The sequence below is a fragment of the Aristolochia californica genome, unplaced genomic scaffold (genome assembly GCF_029961685.1).
Source record: "Aristolochia californica isolate CCGP_79_NKW_82.1479 unplaced genomic scaffold, dmAriCali1.0.hap1 SCAF_1, whole genome shotgun sequence".
NCBI lineage: Eukaryota > Viridiplantae > Streptophyta > Magnoliopsida > Piperales > Aristolochiaceae > Aristolochia > Aristolochia californica.
Window position 1 is genome coordinate 50,910,245 of NW_027181770.1, and position 24,335 is coordinate 50,934,579.

The 24,335-nt window shown below is 42.1% G+C and overlaps 2 protein-coding genes across 4 annotated transcripts in view; both read right to left on the reverse strand.

Moving 5' to 3' along the window:
* Positions 1-14,228, reverse strand: part of LOC137950082 (MLO-like protein 1) — a 46,546-nt gene extending 32,318 nt beyond the window's left edge. The window contains exons 1-9 of one of the 2 annotated variants that reach the window (XM_068796460.1): positions 13,742-14,228; positions 13,572-13,629; positions 13,227-13,405; positions 12,980-13,096; positions 12,829-12,889; positions 12,550-12,644; positions 12,274-12,348; positions 12,083-12,171; positions 11,935-11,984 (exon numbers count right to left, since the gene is read on the reverse strand). In XM_068796460.1, coding sequence (XP_068652561.1) covers positions 11,935-11,984; positions 12,083-12,171; positions 12,274-12,348; positions 12,550-12,644; positions 12,829-12,889; positions 12,980-13,096; positions 13,227-13,405; positions 13,572-13,629; positions 13,742-13,864 — 847 coding nt within the window. In that variant the 5' untranslated portion in view covers positions 13,865-14,228. Of the gene's footprint in view, positions 1-11,934; positions 11,985-12,082; positions 12,172-12,273; positions 12,349-12,549; positions 12,645-12,828; positions 12,890-12,979; positions 13,097-13,226; positions 13,454-13,571; positions 13,630-13,741 lie in introns of both variants that reach the window. The other variant, XM_068796451.1, reaches the window with a different exon arrangement.
* A 2,882-nt stretch (positions 14,229-17,110) lies between these two features.
* The window catches only part of LOC137950095 (uncharacterized), an 89,004-nt gene continuing 81,779 nt past the window's right edge, over positions 17,111-24,335 (reverse strand). For both annotated transcript variants that reach the window (XM_068796482.1, XM_068796474.1), the window contains 2 exons: positions 18,862-19,012; positions 17,111-18,446 (listed from right to left, as the gene is read on the reverse strand). In XM_068796482.1, the coding sequence (XP_068652583.1) occupies positions 18,015-18,446; positions 18,862-19,012 (583 nt within the window). In that variant the 3' untranslated portion in view covers positions 17,111-18,014. The remainder of the gene's footprint in view (positions 18,447-18,861; positions 19,013-24,335) is intronic.

The window sequence follows — 24,335 nt, forward strand, 5'->3', positions numbered from 1 at the left end:
TCCCCCTCGCTCACCCCCGGGAAATCCCTACCCTGAAAACCTGAAAATTACCTCTCCGACGCAGAGTCCGGAAGTAGTGAGCGCACTCCTTGTGCCCACAGGCAAAACAATTCTCCCCCTCCCGTTGTAACCTACCAGCGCCGAGCTAGAGGTCAACAGAGACAACTTCTACAGGGAGGACCTAGTGCCATGACTCGATTCCCCTGCAACCCAGAGACGGGAGATTTCATCATTCCAAAGCCGGGTGAACGAGCTCAAGTGTTTAAGGCAGCTCTCCAGTCAGAACAACACAAATACGACCCAGAAACCTGGGCCCAGATAGTGGAACTTGCCAAGGTGATGGGCACTGTCTTCACGGAGCCTCTCCTGGGAGATAACCACCCATCTGAGAAGTCGAAGAAGATAAATAATGATCAATGATTATTCTCTCCTGGAATGTCCGTGGAATTGGGTCATTGCATCACCGCGCCTCCATTCAGGACCTCCTTGCCTCTACCAAGGCAAATGTTGTTGTTCTCCAAGAAACCAAGGTGACTTCTCTTCCCCTTGGATACATCCGTGAGTTGTGGTATCTAAATGAGCCCGGCTGGGCTTCAATGGATGCAGTGGGATTGGTAGGCAGTATCCTACTGATGTGGGATACCAGTACTACTGAGGTGCTTGATCGTTGTTGTGGCTCTTACTCCCTTAAGCTCTATAGCAACGTCTCCGGCAAAGTGCTCAATCAAGTCGTCTCTGATCATTGGCCGATTATGATTGATACCCATTTTGGCAATTGCCACCCCCCCCCTCTTTTTAGATTCAACAATAATTGGATGGCGGACCCCACTTTTGATCTATCTCTCCAATCCTTTTGGGAGAATATGACCGTTGCTGGCCCATGTGGGTGGACCTTCCCAATCAATCTCAAGATGTTGAAACCGTTGTTGAGGTCCTGAGCCTTCAAAAAGAAGGTCTCTTCCTCGGCTGTGAGAACCAATGCCCTTGCTCAGATAGCCGCTCTCGACTCTGAGGAGGAAGTCAAAGGTCTCTCTTCTCTGGAAGTCACTCAGAGGTATGCCCTTCAAGGGCAATTGCAGTCATTAACCCACAACGAGTTAGTGCATTGGAAGCAACGTACAAGATTCAAATGGCCCTCCGATGGGGATGCTAACACTAAATTCTTCCATGCAGTCGCCTCTACACGAAGAAGGGTCAACCGCATTGCCATGCTCAGCATCAACAGTGAGAAAACCTCGAACCGAGCCCTTATTTCCGACTCACTGGTGAATTTTTTTGCAGATTTATACTCTGATCACAGGCATTCCGCCCGTTCTTCCAAAGGGTTAACCTCCAGTTTATTCCATCAGTTGCAGCTAGTCTCATCGACCTCCCCTTCTCTAGTTGGGAAATTGAAATTGCAGCCCTTGGTCTTCCTCTAGATCGTGCTCCGGGTCTGGACGGATTCAACAGGGAATTTTATCTTCGTTGCTGGCCCTTCATCAGAGAAGACACTTCTAGCATGGCCTGCTCCTTTTATCAGCACGACATCAGATATAGGAGTATTGGAGGCTCTTTCATCGCCCTCATCCCTAAAAAAGATGGGGCAGAACTCCCATCCGACTTCCGGCCAATCAGTCTCACTACCAGTGTATATAAGGTGATCGCACGCCTCCTTGCTAGTCGACTTAGGGCAATCCTCTCTATTGCCATTCACCATGGCTAGAGTGCTTTTATTAAGGGAATAAACATTCTTGATTCAGCCATGGCATGTCATGAACTCAGTCATCAATTCAAGGTCTGAAAGCTCCCCAGATTCATCCTCAAGCTTGACTTTGAAAAGACATTTGACAGAGTTAACTGGAAGTTTCTGGACACCCTCCTAGGGAAGATGGGATGCGGAGAAAAATGACACTTCTGGATCCAAAGTTGCATCTCCTCTGCAAGCTACTCCGTCCTTCTCAACAGAACAATTTGTGGGTATTTTAAGGGAACCAGGGGAATCAGACAGACCCCCTCTCCCCCTGCTCTTCAACGTCGTGGCAGAATATCTATCCTCCTTGATCTTTTTTTTTTTGAAAAGGATGTATTAATAAACAGAAGAAAGTTACAAAATTTGAGGGGGCATTTCCTTTACAACCAGAGATTGTAGGGTAGCTCCCTCCCTAGCAAGTACATCTGCCGCTGAATTTGCTGACCTAGGAATGTAGGTCCAACAACAAGAAACAATCGAGGTAATGTCTAAAATTTTATTGAATGTATCCCAGTGTCTCCACGGAGGAGAAGATACTCTCACACACCATCCAATCACCACTGTAGAATCCCCTTCAACTTGGAAGGGTCCACTACATCTTTCTTTGAAAACACGAAAACCGGAGAGGAGAGCCTGTAACTCTGCATTCGTAGAATCAGAAATTCCAAGGGGGCCCGCATATGTGAAGAGCTGATTACCGGAATGATCTGAAATTACTCCACCATAACCGGAAATACCAGGGTTGCCCAGAGATGAACCATCAAAATTTAGCTTGAGATAACCAGGGGCTGGAGGAGTCCATTCTTGCATGACCGGAGGCTTTTTACCAATGTGTATCAAAACCAAATTTCCCCAATTTTCACGAATGGAGGAACCCAGATAGTGAGAAAATGCTTTTTTTGTTAAAAGCCAAGTAGATATGTGACCCACCACTCTATCCGCAACCCGGTCTACCGATTCACTTTTAGCATCAAATCTTCTTTTATTCCGCTCGTTCCAAAGCCCCCACGGGATGAAACTGGAACAGGCAGAGAGCATCATCTTACCAAGACGCGGCATGGAGGTACCCAAGAGTGAATTACTAAAAGTGAGGAGGTCCTCCGCCATGCAGAATTGAAGCCCAAACTTTCCAAGGATGCTTATCCACACATTCCAAGAGAAAATGCAGTGTAGGAGAATGTGTCTGATAGTTTCGTTCTCAGAGTTACAAAATGGACATAAGGAATCAACCGAGGGATGGCCTCTTCTTCTCAATACATCAGCCGAGAGGATTTTACCTTGACAGGCACTCCACATGAAGAATTTTACCTTTGGAGGGGCACATAAACGTCATACGAAATTGATCCCATTCTCCCTCTATGCCGAATTACTTCCGTTTAAAAATCCGTATGCCGATGAGACCGTGAAAGACCCCTTTTTGTCCGGCCACCAAATGAGCTTGTCAGCCTCCCGAGGACGAATTTTGACTAAATCCAATAATCGGCTAGCTTCCAATGCCTCACTATCCGAGAGGCCCCTTCTAGGATGGAGGCTCATCCCTTCCCCCTCAAAAGCTTCAGCTACTGATATTTCTCTGCGGGTGGTGAGAAGGAAAAGACTTCTGAAAGCAATCTGCAGAGGTTCCGGCCCTATCCACAAGTCGTCCCAAAACTTGAGCGAGCTACCATTTCCAGCATAGAATCTACTTGCAGATTGAAATTTTGGGAGCAGAAGATAAAGTGCTCTCCATATAGGAGATAGGGTTCTACGGTTCCCCCCAGACATCCACCATTGAGGTTCACTACCCAGCTTTGTGAGAACCATTTCCTTCCAAAGATTTGAGGAGTGAGTGTTAAACTTCCATAGCCATTTTAACAATAAAGCTTGATTCATGTCTCTAGATTTTCGGATTCCTAGGCCCCCCATATTCTTTGGCTTGCAAACATCATCCCAACTAACCAGGTGGTACTTAAAAGCATCACTCGATCCCCTCCATAAGAATCTTCTTTTCAACTTATCCATGATCTTGCAAATAGCAATAGGGCAAGGCAAGAAAGACAAAGCATAATTTGGGATACCTGCTATGCATGACTTTAGGAGAACGAGTCTCCCCGCTTTACTAAGAAGACGCCCCTTCCATGATGATAATCGGGATTCCATTTTTTCTACCACCGGATTCCATAGCCTCCTGCATATACGCCTATTAAAGAGAGGTAGACCAAGATATGTTACGGGTAATTGACTTAATGTGCATCCAAATATACTTGCCATCTCAGTGAGAACCTCAGGATTAACATTAAAGCCCATTAGGGAGGTCTTTCCCCAGTTTACTTTCTAACCAGAGGCTAACTCAAAAAGCCCCAACACAGATTTAATCTTTATTGCACAATCAATGTCTCCGACTCCAAAAATGATGGTATCATCTGCATACTGAAGTAGGGGAATATTAAAAGCTGGACTGGAACTAGTAGGGGGGAGCCAACCAAGATTTCCTGCCGAGTAGAACATTGCTGATAGAAATTCCCCAATCATATTGAATAGAAGCGGGGAGAGAGGGTCTCCCTGTCTAATTCCTCTGCTTCCTTTAAAATAACCACATACTGAGCCGTTGAGGAGGAGGGAGTATGATGCTGAACCCACACAGCTTTTGATCCAGAATCTCCATTTGTTGCCAAAACCCATCTTTTCCATGATCTCATCCAATAGAATCCAATTGACCCTGTCAAAAGCCTTTTCAAGGTCCAACTTTAGGGCAATTCTTGGGTCCTTATTGCGCTGAAAATGATCAATTAGTTCATGGGCAGCCATAGTAGAATCCAGGATCTCTCTACCTTTCAAGAAAGCGCCTTGCCCTTTGTGAATTACTGTAGGGAGGAGAGTTTTGAGACGATGAGCCAAAATTCTGGCTATGATCTTGTATGCACTAGAAACGAGGTTGATGGGCCTGAAATCCTCTGGTTTCTCCACACTGATTTTCTTCGGAACCAAAGTGATAAAGGACGCACCGATACTATGGAACGTGATCCCGTTGTTGAAAAAACCATTAACCATGGCTATGATATCCCCCTTGAGACGCGGCCAAAATCTTTTAAGGAAATCCCCATTGAAGCCATCAGGGCCTGGCGCCCTATCACTATCCATGCCTAATACAGAGCGTTCGACTTCTCCCGGAGAAAATGGCAACTCTAGAAATGAAGCAGCTGCTGGAGAGAGGCTACAGAAATGAATATTTTGAATTTTTGGTCTGTAATGGCATTCCTCCGTATATAAATCTGTGAAAAACTTGAGCAACACATTAGTGATCGAAGTCCTACACGATGTTACCTCATTATTGATACATAATGAGGTAATACGGTTGGTCCTTCGCTTAGCCGAAGCCACTGTGTGAAAAAATTTTGTGTTGGCGTCTCCCTCCTTGAGCCATTTAAATCTGGCACGTTGTTTCCAACGGATCTTCTCTTGATGGAGGATTAAATTTAGATTTGAGTTTAGAGAAATACGGGTAGAGAACTCCGCTGGAGATAAATACCTTTGCTCCTCCGCCAAATCAAGGTCCGCAATTTGGGAGATAATGGAAGACTTCTCAGCAGCTAAAGAAGTGCGATACACTGTGGCCCACTCCTTAATTTTCTGTTTAAGGAACCGAAGCTTTAGGGGAAAGGCCCACTCTCGCCTGCCCAAAGATGGACCCTCAGCCCACCATTCGTCTACACGGGCTTCAAAATTTTTGACAGATAACCATGAATTCTCGAACCGGAAAGGAGAAGGGCCCCATTTCTCGAAAGAGGTGGTCAGCATGATTGGCCAGTGATCTGATCCCACCTTGTTTAGGACCCGACCAGAGACATTCCCAAACAGTTGCAGCCATTCAGTGCAAGCCAAAAATCGATCCAATTTTGATAAAATCGGCTGATGTGGGTTATTCGACCAAGTATAATTCTTTCCCAAGAGGGGGACCTCATCCAGACCGCATCCGCCAATAAAATCAGAGAAACCGCGCATAGAAGCCGAGATGCGATTTGCCGGCGGTTTCTTCTCACTGCAATAGCGAATTGCCTTGAAATCACCGGCGAAGAGCCATGGGAAACTCCAGGACTGAAAGAGATTGCTGAGCTCTTCCCAAAAAAATCCACGCTCACGGTATCTGGTCGGACCATATACTCCCCCAATACACCAAATTTTGCCCGAGGAGAGGTCTCTAAACTGCAGACCCACGGAGAAGCGACCTTCAGCCACTTGCAAGGAATCCAAAAGAGTCGAGTCCCAAGCGACTAGAATACCACCCGAGAGACCCTTAGCATTAACAGCCACCCACTTAATTGAAGAGTTAGACCAAAGCTCGTTGACGATAGCTTCAGACATCTCTGGACACTTTGTTTCTTGGAGAATCACAATGGATGGCTTGAATTGAGATAAGAAATTTGAAATCATCCCCCTCTTCCGAAAAGACCCAATTCCTCGAACGTTCCAGGAGAGGATGATCATTTAGTACCGTACTTGATGACTCCAGCTGCATTCCTGTCTCCAGGCAACGGGCCTCTGAAAATTGCTCCCATAAGACGGGCCAAATCCATCATATGTTGCCATGTTTCTTCATCATATTTGTGCCTTTCTACTTGTAGAGCCTTGACCACCCTGCCAGGTCTACCAGGAGAGAGGGGGGTTTGGGAGTTTTCTGGATTGTCCTGATTTTGGGCATTAATTTGTGGTGCATTAGTTGGAATAGGCTCATGGTGAGAATTTTGTGGTACCATGGGTGGTAGAGGGGGCAAATTAGAAGATTCAAAAATTCTCGAACAGTGGGAATCCGGGGTGCCAGAAATTTTATCAGTACTCATAGATGGGCCTTGATTGGGAGGTGCCTTTTGGCACAATTCTGTTTGAGGTTCTGGGGTGATAAAGTGACAAGATGGGCTAGTTTGAAAATTTATGACCGCAAGCTCGAGATCAGTCTTCTGCTGTTGCTATTCCCGAGAAAGTGGACTCCAGAGACAGTTGGAAGTGGAGAGAAGGATATCAGGCAGACGTTTATGAGGAGGGGAGGTTGCGCCAGTTGGAGAGTGATTGATTTGGGAGTTTGGAACTTTAGCTAAGGAGGTAGCCGAATAGGAGGACAGAAGAGGTTGCGTTATTTCTAGGTTTGAAGGGTAGAAGCATGTTGGTAAGAGGTAGAGTTTTGGGGATTTGGGAAAGTAGAAGAGGGGGTTTCCGGAGATTTTCCTGGATTTTCTGATGAAAAGTTTGAAGACAGCCTTGATATTGGCGAGCACCCGTCTTCTGTCTCTGTTTCTGTGTACTTTCTGCCTACGCCGCTGATCGAGGAGTCGTTTGAAGCCGAGGCTGTATTTGGTCTGACAGCATCGCTTGTAGAGTACCCATTTGAAATCGAAATAGTCCTTAGGTTTTCGGGAATCGTACCTGGATGTAGCGTTGGAGCAGCTCGGTGATTTTCTTCTCGGAGCTTTGAGCCAGACATACCCCGAACATTGTCTCCTCGAAGCTTTGAGCCAGACAGCTGCCGAAAATTTTCCGATTGAACCCCTTTATCATAAGCTTTTGGAATGACTTCTTGAAGCTGAGCCGGTGTTGGGTCGAAATTCGGAGCTAACTTCGGCAGCTAGGTGCTCGTGCCAGAGCCCTCGAGGAGACCTCCTCTCTCGGGCAACGTATCACTTATTTTAAAGTTTGGAGTACTCGTGTAAGAGTTTTCGGGACTCTGACCCACATTTGCTGCATATTTACGCCTAGACCCAGCTTCGTGACTTGACTTAGATAAATTGGAGTCCTCAGGACTCTGAATTTTTTTTGGCAGTGTGGTACGCCAGGACCTGAAATTATTCAGGGTACTGACGGGGTCTTGTCTCGAAGTACTTCCCCAAGAGTTTGAATTTGAACCCGAGTCAGATCCAGAACTCGGCAGAGAAGTTGATTCGCTTAAGTCCGACGAGTTATAAACCGAGTTGACTCGGTTAGAGGGAGAGATGGATTCCGATCGTCCCTTTTGAGTCCGGCGAAGCTCCGGTGACCTCAGAGTCTCCATGGCGCCGAAAACCACCTCAATCCATACGAAATCCCCGCCGAAAATTAGCTCCATGAATAATGTTGTAGGCCAACGCGAGTTTGGGGCGACGAACGCCCTTGCAACATCCATTTTCAGTCTTCCGAATGTGTCTTCATCCCAACAAATAATGCGTCCGAAGGAGTGGAAAATACGTTGCAGGACCTCCTCTGACCATAGTTCGATTGGAAGTCCCTTTATGATAATCCACTATCCGAGGGGGAGATTTCTGGTGGTCTCTTCCCATTCCGACACTAAAATTTCCTTTTCAAACTCCCATAAGTTGTCGGTGAGAACTGCCTTCGCCTCCTCCCTCGAATTGAAATAGACTAGCCATTTCCAAGGACTCAAACGGGAGATTTTTGGAGGTGATCGGCTTGGAGTTTCTTCCGAAACCAGTGAGCAAGACTTTCGCTTGTCCAGTTATCAGATTTGGTCATCACCGTCAAAGCCGATTCCAGAGCTTTGCTTCCATTCGAGAACAGATCCGAGGGGAGATGTATGGAAATATTTTGGACTTTGGGATGGAGAGGTTCCTGGACGAATGGTATCAACAGGGGTGGGTTGGGGATTTGAGATGCAAGGAGGGGGGAAATGGAGACCGTCTTTTTCTGGGGGGATGGGGGGAATGGGTGGGGGAGTTATAGACGGGATCAGTGGGGTGAAGTTTAGGAGCTTTCCCCTCAGATCTTTCCAACAGAATGAGTCCCCAAATTTTTTCGGAATGTAGATTCGAGCCATTATCAACAATCCTCTGCACTGGACGATCTTCAACTCTCTCATTCCTTTCTTTCGGAATGCCGAGACAGAGAAGGAAAGTTCTCCGACTCTAATCTCCCGCAGACGAGGGGCATTCGACTCTTCCTCATCGACGAAACAGTTAGCGAAATCCACAGTTGCAGCTACTGGAAAGGAAATGAAAGAGCGTCGATTGTCGTTTTCCACTGTGATTCGAATAATCTTTCCGAATCTCCCTTCTTTGAGCTCCAAAGAGATTTTCGAGTTTCCGCGTACCCACACTGCTTCTGCTTCCATTCTTGTGCCTTTTTTCCTTGATTTCCGACCTCTTGCCGTGCACCATTCTCCATCTTCATCGTCTTCTCCTCGATTGGGGGTTTTTCCGATCGTCGGCAGAATGTCCTTCAATACCGACGGCGCCACCCAAGTCGTCGTCTTCATAGTCGCCAGTGGTTGGGAGGCCCATTGAGGGTTCTTCTATGCGCAGTCGATGCATGTCTTGTTTCTAGGCTGTGACTGGAGGTCTCGGAGACGACGAGACGCGGCCATTTTCTCCGTTCATCTATCCTCCTTGATCTACTCGGCCAAGAACATGGGATGGCTCCTCCCCACGACTGATTGCACAACATTTGATATTCTGATTCTCCAGTTTGCGGATGATACTAGTTGCTTCGGGGTTAGTACTATGGATCAGATCAGAAAATTGTGTGCCGTATTGGGATTATTTGAATTGGGTTCCTGTCAAAACATAAACTGGGGAAAAACCACTCTTCTTGGCTATCACATTGATCCAATTGGGCTTCAAGATAGGGAGGACAACCTGGGATGCTCTGGGGGAAATATGCCAGCTAAATATTTGGGGCTCCCACTTTTTGATTCTCAGCCTTCGGCGTCACTATGGTCCCTTCCCCCTCATTGAGAAATTTGAAAAGAGGCTAGCCACTTGGAGGGGTAAGCTCTTATCAACAGTGGGGCGACTCACTCTCTTCAAGTCTTGTCTGGCTGGGCTGCCAAATTATCTGTTGTCATTCATGCACTGTCCAACCTCCGTTTGCTCCAAAATTGATGCCATCCGTCGACGATTTCTATGGAGAGGTTCAGAAGACAACTTCATATACCATTTGGTTAGTTGGAAGGATATTTGCATGCCTCATAATAGGGGAGGATTGGGCATCCGGCCTACAAGAGAAATGAACAAAGCTCTTTATGCTCAAATTGATTTGGAATTTCAACAACAAGCATAACAGTTTATGGAAGAATATGGTGAAATTCTACCTTCAGTTTCCGGGTGCCTAGTGGAGAGAGGGTGGCGCTGCTCGTCGCCTATCTCCGATATGGAAATCAGTTTTCAAGCTCTTTCCAGTATTTAGAGATGCTACTCGTTCCACACGGGCAATGGAAGGATCCTTCTTTTCTGGTCGGACGAATGGTGTGGCCCCCGATCCCTTTCGGAGGACTTCCCAAGGCTGCATAGGGTGGCAAGCGACCTCTCTTGCTCTGTGGCTGACTCATGGAGTGATCACTCGTGGAGTCTCCAATTCCGTCGGGGATTAAATGATGAGGAATCGTTGGCTTTTTGCTCTCCTTACCAAACTTTGCAGTACTATTATCTGGGAGCACTCAGTTGATAAGCTGATTTGGAAGCCCAGTAATAATGGCCGATTCACTGTCACTTTGGCTTACTCTCATATCAGAAAGTAAGACTACAATATTCATGAGCACAAGGCGAATCTGGCTTAGAAACTCTCAGCACCAAGAAAAATCAAATTTTTTGTGTGGTCAGCCATCAAAGAACAGATTCTTACTTCAGAAAACCTTCATAGAAAAGGCTTCACTGCTCCCAATCTTTCTTGCCCCATTTACGGTGAGTGCGAAGAGACAGTCCAGCATGTGCTCTTACACTGGATTTTCGTGGAAAGTTTGGATGAAGATCTTTCAGAAAATTGGGCTCCTGAAAATTGGATTTACATCAGGACCTCTTTGGCACCTTTGAGACGGTTCGAGGGATTCTCCTTCTTCGGTTGGGAAAGTTAATTCTTTCGGCCTGTCTTGCGCATGTTCCATGGTGCATTTAGCTCGAGTGGAATAACTGGAGATTCAACTCCAAAGTTAGCACCCCAGACAACACGGTTTCTCATGTCGTTGGCCTCATGTTGAGCTGGCTTCATACAAAGAAGGATTTTGCCACTCCATCGGGGGTTTCCCTTCGGGAAAATTGGAATTTGATCGCTCATATGTCTGGCCCCAGCAGAATTCCGAGTATGGCTATTTGGGATCCTCCCCCTTGCGACTGCATAAAGCTAAATTTTGATGGTAGTACTATTAGATGTCTTGGGGCAGCTGGAGCAGTTGGTGTGTTCAGAGGTCACAATGGAGACCCTATTCTTTCTTATGCTAGTCCGGTGGGCATTGCCGATTCTAATACTGCTGAAGTTAGTACTCTGTTGTTCGGCCTCCAAATCTTCAGGGATCGTCTCCATGGCAAGGTAAATCATTGAAGCGACTTGAAGACGGTTATTAGTTGGTGTTCCAAAGCCAGCTTCCCTCCATGGCGCTACTAGCCCATCACTAATAGTATTGCTGACATTGTATCTTCTACACATTGTAATTAGAATCTCATTTCTAGATCAGCCAACTCTTTGGTTGATAAATTGGCAAAATTCGAAACTTCCCAGCAATCTTTCTTTGTTTGGGAAGGCTTCCCTCCTTTGTAACATGCTCTTTTGAGCATTTGTCTTAATAAAAATCAGTATCATTTAAAAAAAAAACAACTCTTCATAATATTTGTACAAAATTAGGAATTAATAAAGTATATGCACCAACTTGAGGGGTAAATGACACTCACGAGTAGGGATGGCATAAATGATAAATAGATAGACTTCCAATAAGAGGTGGCATGTACTTGTAATTATACAAGCGGGTGTGTGTCTTTATATTTCTTTTTCTTTAAAAGGATGTAGCCCTAAGGGCATTATAGTCATTATAAACACCTTTCTACAACTATAAATAGAGCCCAAGGACGTAAGTTAGAGCATCCAGCTCTAGCCTTCTTCGCTTTAATTCCCCTCTTGAGTTTTCTCTCTTTTTCTTCTTCTTTCTCTCCCATGAGCTCTTTTTTTTTTCCCACGAGATAGAGCTCTGTCTTTGTCTTTCTTCTCTCTTTCCCTCTTTCCTCCTTCTCTTAAAACTTTTGCAATCATGTCAGAAGGCCCTAGAAATTAACAAAAACAAAGGCACATGCACACACAGCTGAACACAACCAACCACAAACCCAACCAAAAATGTGGACTGAAGGGTATCCAGAATTGGAATGGCAAACTGCAATATGGAATGATGATAGGTAGAATCTTAACAATTAGGGGCCAAAAACAGAAATAACTCCGTATTCATGAATTTTGTACATAGGGTAACCTAAAAGAGAGCTTACCATGAACGTTAAGTAACAAGAAAACAACCACTAATATCCAAAAGTACCAGCTGCAGAGGAAAAGAACAAGAAATTGAGAGTCAGAAAGTATAAACGGCAGTTCTATAGAAATTTTTTCTTCTGGAATTGTTTAGGTTCCTGATCATACCTAATACCAACAACTTTTTTGAAATCAGCTTGCAATGTTCGCATCATGTACTTATAAAAATCAAATTTCGGGTTCCCTCTGCAGTGTGTCTACAACAAAATTAACAAAAGAGCAGTCTCAAAGCTGCAGGCAAGTAGCAGCACTAACAATAAAATATGAGTAAGCACAGATGATGGTCTTCAAAACCGAACCATGATGAAACTCAGCCGAAGTGTGGCGTAATCTGTCTTTGTCACAGACGCAGAGAACTGCTTGATGAAGGCTTGCTGCGAAAAGCACAGCGGTTGGAAGTTTTCATTATGAGCAACATTTTAACTTTCTTCTGCTAGTCAAAATGAAAAGACCAACAACTAGAATGACACAAAAATTAAATGCAGTTATCATGTGTAGCAAAGAGAACGCCCATAACTACTTAAACTTAAGTGTAAAAAGCGAAACCTTTAGTCATAAAAAAATGACATACTTACCAACCAACCGAGTATGGCAACACTATTTCCGAAGCCCAAAAAGTGCTCTCTGATAAAGTCATGTTGATGGACATTGGTGACCTTGTTCTTCAGAACTGCACATATGTTTCAACAATTAAAAATCTGCAAAGATGGCATGCGCAAATAGTCATAATGAAAAGCAAAAGAACCCATCAGATATCATCATTGACAGCAGTTAAGTTTCAAACAATTATTTGGTCAGATCAATCTTTCGGGAGTAAATGCAGGAGAATCTGTTAAAACACCAAAGAATAGTACCCTGTTCTGTATCATAGAGGTCTTTAGCAATAGAAGCCTCCCAGTGTTTCCATCGTTGGATCTATACCATGAAGATAATATAAATATAACAAGAAAGCAGAGACTTTGATGCTAGCAACATAACAAGGTCGAACAGTTCAAACCAAGTTACCTTTGCCCCTCCCAGAATTATAGTTAGAAGGCAGAAGACAACATGAGTTATAGCTAGGACAAAGATGAAAATGTGAAGTTGGTGTAAAGCTTCGCTAGTTATCACAGAGACCTTCCCCTGAAAACACAATGAGGGATTGTACATAAGAGACGAAGCTTGAATGATACACCTCTTGTAGAACATTGTAAGTCAATGGCTAACAACTGGAGAGAATCACAAGGGCTTAATGTTCAAACAACTCGTTTACCTCTTTGCAATGGCCTTCACTTGACGATTCGGCAAGCAGGTGTCTGCCACTGCTCAAGATACCATCCCCAATTAATGTTTGGAAGTGGAAAGTTGCTCTTTTGACATTTTGGGTGTGTTTTTTGCAGGGGAATAAGTGTTTAGTGAGATCCACTGGGACGCAGATGCGGGTGATTGGTCCTTGGAAGACAGTCAAAAGAAGGGATATGAAACCCAAGAGCATCAACTCTGATGGAAAGAAATATCAGAGTTTAATTCCCTTCAGTTTGTTAGATGGAGAAAGATATAGATAGCTCTTATTATGTAAAATTGATATTCGGAAAGTAGAGATGATCAGAAATGCAACCTTCCTTTAACTTCTGTAGTGCTTCAAAGAGAGCCTTCAGATTCTTCTTCCACAAATACTACAGCAAGAAATTCGTCATTCCATACTTTTAGGAACAGGAAGATACGCTGGAAAGAAGTTTAGTTGTCCCCTACTCTGGTCTTCAAACATCACATAAGCAAAGAACTTACCTTTCCAAGGAAATGAAGCGTTCGTTCAGCTGCTAGAGAGATGGAGACGATAACAAAGCAAACAACAGCCACCACCCAGGTAGGAGTGTACTCCAAAGGCCTCGTGTCTTCGCCTCCGGCCATGTCTCCCTACTACTCTATACAATCTCTCGAAAGCATCTTGTAAGACACAAATAAGTGGCCGAGTTGAAGAGAGAGATGGTTCCATATTGAATTTCCCAAAACGCATAGTCGATTAGACATTTTAAATAAGCAAAAGAGAGGACCCCAAACTTCAACCAATCTTTACCGACAACTTTTTCAACAGAAATCACTGTTTGGGTAAAAAAACATTACCTTCTAAGAGCAAAATATTAAAAAGTTTCAAACTCAACCAAAATCAAAACTCAGCATGACATTACTCTTTAACTGGTTGTTTGAGAAGAGTCACAGTCAACATCACCATTATCCTGGTTCCGTTGGCCATCACTGCACGCGCTATGATTCTCTTCGGAGTGGGACCCTCCTTCCTCACTCCCGTCTTTCCGGCAGATACTGAACGACGAAGATACTCCATTCTCTCGAGCGCTCCCCATTCCTCTGTTTTTAGTAATCCTGTTTGATGAATGCGTTGTACGAGATACTTGATGTTTTGTACGTTGGTTACGATAAGACCAGAAGTCAAAGGCTGATAAGGAAAATGGGACCATAATGTTCTCCGAAACTACATGAGGCGCATCACTGTAATAGTTAATAAATATTTATAACGTAAGAAGAAAATCATGTAAATAGCTCATGTCGCATCACTGAATCATTGTTTCATAATTGCACCAATATGTTGTTTCAATGGATTTCAGCCCACAAAAATACTACCAATGGTACTCGTAAGAATTGTTTTTCAAGCCATTTCCATGGTTTGTGACAATTGCTCTTCAAGCCATTTTAAGGTTTTAAGTAATTGACATAATCTTGTTATAAAAAATTTCATAAGAGATTGTGACATTATCTCACCATGATATTAATTTTTATCTAAAATAGAATAATTTATCGGTAAATGGAAGAGTAGGGTTCCACTCCAATTCCCCTATATTATTTTTTTTTTTTTTTAATCGCAAGGGGGGATTCCCCCTCATGTAGAATGAAGGGGAAGGCGCCCTCTCCTCCCTCTTTTTCATGTTAGTGGAGGGTGGTAACTCCGCTTCGCTGGTGCCAAATAATAGGGGAGGGAGTCTACTTGAGAGTGAGTGATAAGCCAAGTCAATTGATTCTCCAATTGAACCGGTCAACCTGGCTTGGTCAACCAAGTTTTAGCATTTTTGGTTTTTTCCCTTCTTGAAATAACAAGAATGAGTTTGATTAAATCCGGTATATGTTTTATAACACTAATATTAATGGGTTATAATATTTGAAAAAAATAAAATAATAACACTTAAGATTACCTCTGTTAGTTGCAATACTAATTTTATTACCTAAATTATTTTGTCAGAAAAGAGGGGCTTACCCTTTTTAAATTTTATTAATATTCATTATTTTAATATTAAATTAACCATTTTACTTTCAAAATCTTCACATTCAATTAGCCTTATTTAGAATTTAGTCATCTTAAAAAATCCTTCATCTAGTTATTTTTGTTTGGAATATGGCATCTAAGAGGACCATATTTGGAAACTACTTGATATCTTAACTTTAGTATTTGCGTAAATATTTATGTATTCACTTAAAATTCTAATACTATATTTTCCTTAGAATTCCATTATATCACACCCAAAAAATAAAAAAATAACATGTAGATATTCATAGGAAACTTTCTCGTAACCCATATGTGGAATTTATTTTATTATGCATCATGACATGAGTCATGTTACCAAATGGTAAGTAAACCCAATTAAATTTGAATAAATTAAGAAACCATTAGTTTCATGGCAGGTTTAATGTTTAATTATTTAGAACATTTTCTTTAGATTAACTTGAACTAAAGCAAGAAGAAAACAAAAAAAACCTACAAATATTAGGACTTTATTGAATGTGGTTGGAACCACTTGAAAGATGTTGGAGATCAAAGTGGAAACTTCAAAGACTACATTGACATCATACTAATGGTATTTGCTTCTTGGTCATTTATCAAAGTATTTTCATGTCCTTTAGATGATGAAGACAATTGGTGGATGTACTACTTGGAAGATGTTGGAGATCAAAGTGAAAACCTGGTTGACTACACCAACATCATACTAATGGTATTTGCGTCTTGGTCATCCATTAGTTGAAAATTGGGTTGAATATAAGTCAAGTTCAAGTTTTTGAAAACCCATCTACATCCCATGAACTTGACCTAAAACTTGTTCCTACAAAAACCAATCAAGGGTTTAGAAATCAAATCCAACCCAACTCTATGACAGGTTTTAGGTCAAGTTTACTTGGAGAGGACAACAAAATGATAAGTTACAGAATTATGCAAAATCTAATAATTGGTGTCAATAATCCACATATATTAATTAAGTTGACTTCTAACAACAAAAGCAATAAAACTTTTTCCTTCTATATTGTAAACTTATATGTCATTTTTAAAAGTACACCATGTAAGTAAACCCATTGACCACATACGGGATAGGGACCATATCAACATCGACTTTTTGTTTACCCCATTCTCACCCTACCCGATGAGGGGGAAAATGGAGTAAATTGGGGGGTCCAAGGGCATAATTAGAGTAACTTTTGACTCAACACAAATCTCTGCGGGCTTTTTGCTTTCTCTAAAAGCTTCTTTCATTTCAAGTTTTCTTTTCCATGTAACGGCATCACAAGTTTGTATTCTTTCATAAATTGGAGAGGATCTTGTGACCAACACCTCAAGGAGAAATCCAAGTTCTTGGAGGGCTGATTTATCCTTCAAAAACATTGTTAAGCGGGTGCACAAATCATTATAGTTCAACGTAATGAGAAACTATTCCATCTCAACATATAATTGCCTCAATCAGTGTCACTACATAACAACGTCTCCCCACCCATTGAATCTACTTTCTGAGAGTCAGTTAGTTAGGCTGGGTGTCCATTGCGGTGACCGTCAAGTTGGGGACAGACAAACTTCAAAGTAGCCACTGAACGAAAGTTCCTCATATAAATCTACCAAATTGACCCAGTTAGAGCTTACCTTCATGCTCCTTAAGTCCTTGACTAAGATACAAAAAATACATTAATCAGGTTATGCTCAAACTAGTAGAAATTGGGTTTCACTCGTTGAATAGATTCCTTGTAAGCTTCACAAAATTAGTAGTTCAGCCCAAGCTAAAGAAGAACTATAATGATTAAAGACTAATCTAACAACCTAACCGTGAAAATCACAGTAATGATGGAGAGGACTAAATTATCCTCCAAAAAGTGGCGACTGGCCATTGAAAAATTATAGATCCATATTAAGTATTGCTAATAGAAAATTTTGTTGGTTTTAAAATCTAAAGTAGAATTTTTTCAATACATCATAGGTTGATTTAAATGAGTTTCTGAATAAAGCATACCTCCCAAAAATTAATATGCCACTGCACCCTCCATTAGTTTGGAAACAAAATTGATCACCTGGTCAGTGTGTTACAAGTTGGTCTCTTGAACTCTTGTTTCGCCCATACCACACCCGCCCTGTCAACTTGAATTCACTGGCGAGGAAGGAATTAATGAGTTAACAAGATCCATCCCTTCTCTGCATTCATTCCCATTGTTAGCACAATAATGAACCACCTGGTATACTACACCAGAGCCTTGTACAGCAAAACTGTCCGTGTTAACACAAGATCCATCCCTTCTCTGCATTCATTCCCATTGTTAGCACAATAATGAACCACCTGGTATACTACACCAGAGCCTTGTACAGCAAAACTGTCCGTGTTAACACAAGATCCATCCCTTCTCTACATTCATTCCCATTGTTAGCACAATAATGAACCACCTGGTATACTACACCAGAGCCTTGTACAGCAAAACTGTCGGAGTTATCACTTGATATGTGGATTACGCAACCAGCACACCGCCTGATGCCAGAGTCCCTAAGCTTCTCTTGGAAGGAGAGAGAACAAGAGATATGAATTCACATGGAGAGAAAAAAAAATCTATTTTATCAGAAATATGGGTCTCAGAATTTTTTCTGCGTCCACACAAGTATGCTGTGACATCCGGCTGTGACTTTGGAGGCAAGTACGCATGTTGTTTCTCTACTACTTCAAGACAAAAACTAAAATGTTCAAAATCTTTATCCAATCTTTCATCACATATCTTTAGATGACATGTGCCAGAAGATTCTGTCATATTATACATTCAGAGCGTAACGCCGAGGGGGAAATGAAAGATTAGTGATGTACATCTCTGACCACGAAACCACAAACTGGTGACAGGACATAGCCAGAGCTGAAATTAAAACTACAAAAGAAGTACAGGCAAACCTGAACATCAAAATGGGGTCTTTCCTCAAGGCATTCAACACCCTGGAAAAAATGACTTTCAGCCGGCGATCCCTGAAAACATCCCAGTAAAGTGGGGCCGTTGATTCAGAAGATGGGCGGGCCCCTCTGTATCCTATGCTGTATGTTTGCAATGGAGAATCACATGGTGGGCTTGTCTTATTTCTATCAACAGTCTGGACCATCCGTTGATAAAGCATGCCAGCTAGAGCCCCACGGATGTATTTGCGGTAGGAGAGTGCCTCCTTGGAAATCAGAGATCTGATTAAAGAAGCAGGATCCTGTTCATTGCCCAAAAAAAACCGAAGAAATTATTGCCACTAATAAAATGCAAGGTTCACAGTTACTGAAGTCAAGTGGCAGGATATAGCGATGAAGGCAGTGCATGTCATTTTTATTATAATAAAATTACATGTGGCAGAATTCTGTCACTCATGAATTCTGCCAACCAGATTGTTTTCTTAATTAACTACAGATGATACCGTTGTTTCTGATTTCCAATAATCCAGTTGTTCTGGGCCTTGATCATCTAGCTAAGGCAATTTGACCAACTTAATTTTCAATCAAGAATTTTTCACAAAAAGTGTGGAACCAGGTTCAGTAGGATGGTCCCCATAAAGATTGCCTGAAACAGGAAAAGCCTTCTGAGCATGATTGCTAGTTTCGAAAGAATAATTGGTGAACTGAGCTACTTACTACAGTCATCAACAGTCTTCTCAGGATAACTCCATCTTTCGAAGTTAAAAGCCTCAAGATTAAGTCAGCAACTTCATATACTGCAACTTGTTCATTTGTAGAAAAGTTAGGTGAACTATGGTTATCCATAAAAATGAGTCTTGGACCTTTCCTGCATTCAGAGGAAAAGTTAAGCATTCAGTTCCAAGTATTTGAAAACAGTTAAACCCAGAGAAATTTTTTATCCAAAGCCTTGATTTTCTCAATAGTATATACCTTTAATGTGTATTTTTCAACAATGCAAAAATTAAAAGAAATGACAAATGGTCCTAGTTATGAGTTTCCAAAAGAAAAAGTGGTCAATTATGATTACAACATTAGGTTTTAGCAATATAGACAGCCTTTTTCTCTCCCCTCGCGGTGGATGGAGATTCAGCGGTGGTGATTAGTTGGTTTGGCTTGTCCATGTCGAGGCCTCCTCAGTGCCTACTTCCTATCTATAATTGAATAACTATTCTTTGCCAGGGAGTAGAATCATGTAGTAAGAAGCACAAGCTAGGACGAGTCTCTTTACACATACTGCAGTAACTCTCACGTTGGAAAGTTTGTATGTTTTCCATTTTTTTTTTTTTTGGGGGGGGGGGGTGAGAGGGGGCCAGGGAGTTTCTGGACTGTTAAGTTCGGCCCTCCTTTTGAATTAGGTACACTAAATATTGCAAAACCACACTCTTCTTATAGGATCCCATGAGATACTTTCAACAACAACAAAGTAAGATAATGGAGGAAGAGAAAGATCATGTATGAGAGAGGAAGAAGAAGAACAAGAGTAAGTTGAGAGAGAGCAAGGGAGGAGAGAAAGACCAGCAAGAGAAAAAGAAGGAATTGTCGAGCCTTAACTGTTCCTTGCCCCTAAATTCCTTTATAAAAGATAACTTATTACAATGGACATAAATAACCTTCAGTTACTCACTTGGAAGTGAGGGTTGAGATAGCAATATAAAGATAGCTTGCTTGCCACATTGTAGATGCATAGGCGCTCCCACAGGCAGTTGCATGTGGGACATTACTATCCCAAGAAAGTATTTCAAACAACCAAAATCCTTTGTTTGAAATTGTTCATGTAGTCCAGATTTCACCTTTTTTTACCTCGTTTCTATCACTCTCAGTGAGAATAATATCATTTACACATGTTGCCATGAGTACCAACCCATGGTTAATTTTCTTTACAAATATTAAGTGATCCACTACATCTTGAATCTAAAACCCATCGCTACCCTACTCAATTTGACAAAGCATGCTTGTGGAGACTGCTTCAAACCATAAATAGATTTGTTCAACTTATATACTTTCTCTACATCAACTACAAAGCCAAGTAGTTAGTCCATGTAGACTTCTCAGATATCATCATTAAGAAACTATTATCTAGTTGATGATGAGCCCAGCCATAATTTGCAGACATAGAAATCAGGACTCTCACTGAATTTAATTTGGCTATGGGGGAAAAGGTCTATATTCAATAGTCATATGTTTTGAGCGTATCATTTGGCAACTAAACAGGCCTTTAGTACTTCAATTGTGCCATCAGGATTGAGCTTACTAGTGAACAACCATTTCCAGCCTGCTACTTCCTTAATTGCAGCTAAATGTGTCAAGACCCACGTGCCTTTGGGACATAGCTTTCATCTCTTCTTCCATGTCTACTCTCTAGCCTAGATGATTAAGAGCTTCTTAGTACTTTTATGGAATGGATATAGATAACAAGGTTGACAAGAACAAAGGGTAATTGGGTGATAATCAACGAGTAGAAAAAATTGTAAAATGGGATGAGAGGTACTGACAGAGTGCTGTGTACATGACTCTTGAAGTTTACTCAAAGCCACAGGTCTATCAACTACAGGCAGGCCATAAATGATTGGGGATGTTTATGTAAGACTTACCTCAGGAGCATCAATAGGACACCACAAGTGGAGTAGGCTGGTGGAGCATTGGTGCCTACATTCCTATTGGGCATTATTGATGCTACTGCCTGTTTCGCCACACATATATCTTCAAGGAAAGAGATATAACTATTTGATCAATGGATACAATAGGTTAAATCAGAACTTCACAGATCATGATGTACTTGTATGATAGAATGGAATATCCTCAAAGAAGGTGACATCTATATATGTGAACAACTTGTCCACGATAGGATGATAACAGACAGCATTTTTTATTCTTTGAGTACCCTAAAAAAACACATAAGCACGAGCATCAAGTTTATTGCCTCTAAGGCACAAACAATGTACAAAGGAAACACATCCCAAAACTTGTGCAATCAACGGAAAGGGATTCTTCCTTGGGAATAGAACAAAGAAGGGAGTCTCTGGACATTTTGTCATAAACCAAATAATATGTACAACATATGCCAAAATTTTGAGGAACACTCATGGAAATTAACAAGGCCTTTGCAACCTATAACAAGTGTCTATACCATTTTGTTGTGATGTATATGTACATGATATTTGGAGTGTAATGCCTTTTTCAATAAAAAAATATGAGAAATTTGAGGACTAATGTTTCCCATCACTATCGGATTGAAAAAACCTCGATTTGAGATTGAAACTGAGTACGGACTATGATGAAAAAGGATTGAAAGATAGGAAATACTTTTGAACAATCTTTCATTAAATAAAGCAAAGTTACATGAGAACGATCACCGACAAAGGTAACAAACTATTTGTTAAACAATAAGTAGAAGATTTTGAGTTTATTAGATGGAAAGAAGGATTCCTCATTTAGTTAGTCATTTTGGCATGGGCCTTGAACCACAAGTACATGGTATTCGAGCAGGTACTCGTACATGGACCTCCACCCTAATTGTCTATAGGAACCAAAGAGAGAGTCCACATGTGAAGGGAAGTTTTAAAGAATAGTTTCACTTGGATCAATGAATAGAAATATCTTGGGCTTATTAGTTGGGAAAAAGACTTCATAAGCTAAATAATTTTAGGATAGAGCCGTGAACCCAAATTTACAATATTAATATTGAGAGATTTTTATTTTATTTTGAGAAAGTGAATATTTTATTAACCAAAGCACCAAAACAGCAAGCAAGCTCAAGGAGCACACCCTTTACAACAAGGGATTGGAGGGAGGCTCCCTACTTAGCAAGCAAATCAACAACAAAATTAGCGGATCTAGGAATAAGGGACCAAATATAAGAAATGTAGGGTAATAAATCCATGAAATCATAAAATACATCCCAGTGTCGCCAGGGTAGGGTGGAGGGTGAGGAGCACCAACTGATAATTATACCCACATCACTCCAGAGGAAGAATTTGACCTTAAGAGAGGCGTTGAGGCACATAATTATAGCCACATCATGATCAACGGTGCAAGAGGTCCATCCCTTGAAGAGGGAGTAAGCAGAGGAGTTAGAAAAGGCATCACTTGTATCCGACCACCAAACCATCAAATCAGCCAAGGTGTCCCTGGGCCTCAAAGACGCAAGAGCCTCTAGGAGGCGAGAGGCGAGTAAAGCATTATCAAGTCCACACTAGAGGTGGAGGTCCCAAGAGCTAGATCTCCAAGCGTCGGTTACAGAGAGATTCTGCTGACCGGAGGCTGGCCAGATATTGCTAAAAGAGGCCTGAAGAGGCCCACTGCCCACCCACTAGTCCTCCCAAAACCGAATCAGCCGCCCATTACTGACATAATATCTAATACCCGAGCTAAAAAATGGAAGGAGGTAAAGAGATCTCCAAATTGGTGAGAGCCTACTTCGTCTCTCATCTGAGGTCCACCAGTGCTCAATCCAACTAAGTTTAGATGTCACCATCACCTTCCAAAGATTGGCGGAGGAGGTATTGAACTTCCAAATCAATTTAGAAGCAAGGCCTATTCATGTCCTTGGTAAGATGAATCCCTAAACCACCTCGTGATTTAGGGAGGCAAACATCAGACCAGCCAACAAGTTGGTATTTAAAATCCGAACTAGTGCCACACCAAGGGAATCACATTTTAATCTTGTCAATGTGTTGGCAGACAAAGGCTTGGCGAGTCAAGAAGGATAGATAATAATTTGGTATTCCAGAGAGGCTAGATTTGAGGAGGATGAGTTTTCCAACCTTTGAAAGAAACCTACCTCGCAAAGTGGGAGACGTAGCTTGAGCTGCTCAATCACCAGGTTCCAAAGGTCCTTGTTAAGGCGAGAGGTGAAGAGTGGGAGACTGAGGTATGTGGTTGGGGGAGAAGAGAGGGAGCAACCCAAGAGATCAGCCATATATTGAAGGACGTTACGGTTGACATTGAACCCCATTAAGGTAGTCTTCTGCCAATTTATCTTCTGACCCGAGGCAAGCTCAAACAAGCCAAGTAAAGCTTTAATCTTCATAGTGCCTCAAGAGTCCCTTCACCACAGATGAGCATGTCATCAGTGAATTGAAGAATGGGAATATCAAAGGCTGCAATGTTGTTGATCGAAATCAAGCCAACCAAGATCCCTAATTTTTTAGACCATAGAAGAGAGGAATTCAACTACAATATTAAATAGAAGTGGAGAGAGCGGATCACCTTGCCTTAAGCCTTGAAATCCCTTGAAAAAGCCACAAACAATACCATTAATCAGGAGGGAGAATGATGCCGAGGAGATGCAACTCTTGATCCAAAATCGTCACCGGTCCCAAAAACCCATCAGACCCAACAAATCATCCAACAATTACCAATTCACCCTATCAAATGCCTTTTCAAGATCAAGTTTTAGGGCAAACCAGAGGGGTGTTGGAATGAGAGAAGTGATCAAGAAGCTCATGTGCTGCCATGGTAGAGTCTAAAATGGTTCCATCTTCTAAGAAAAACCGCTTGGCCATGATGAATAACCAAAGGAAGGAAAGCCTTAAGCCTGTTGGCCAGCAGCCTAGCAATGATCTTGTAAGAGCTGGAGTCTAAGCCTGTTGGCCAGCAGACTATTGGAAATACAAAAAAAATTCATGCCATTGCCTTGGCTAGGCGGAGGGCTAACCGTATCACTTTTCTCTGTCATGGAGATCAAGTGATTACGGATAGTCCTTCTACATCTAATCTTCTTGTTAAGTACTTTTCAGAGCTCTATTCAGAGGAGCATTTCAACAGGCCCACGCTATTCCAGCTCGATTGTAAGCATATCTCACCTTCTGATGCGGATGAATTAGAATGGTCCTTCAGCCTTGAAGAAATTGATTATACTACCCTTGGTCTTCCAAAGGACAGAGCTACTGGCCCCAATGGTTTCAATGGTGAGTTCTACCACAAATTCTGGGCCACAATCAAATCGGATGTGTATGCCTTAGTCCAAAATTTCCACCAAGTCGGCATCACTCACAAAGCAATAGGTGCCTCCTTCATTGCTTTAATTCCAAAAAAATCCAATTCTGCCTTTCCTCAAGATTTTGAACCTATAAGCCTAACCACCAACTACTATAAAATCATTGGCCAACTTCTTGCAAACCGTCTTAGATCCCTCCTTCCCAAAATCA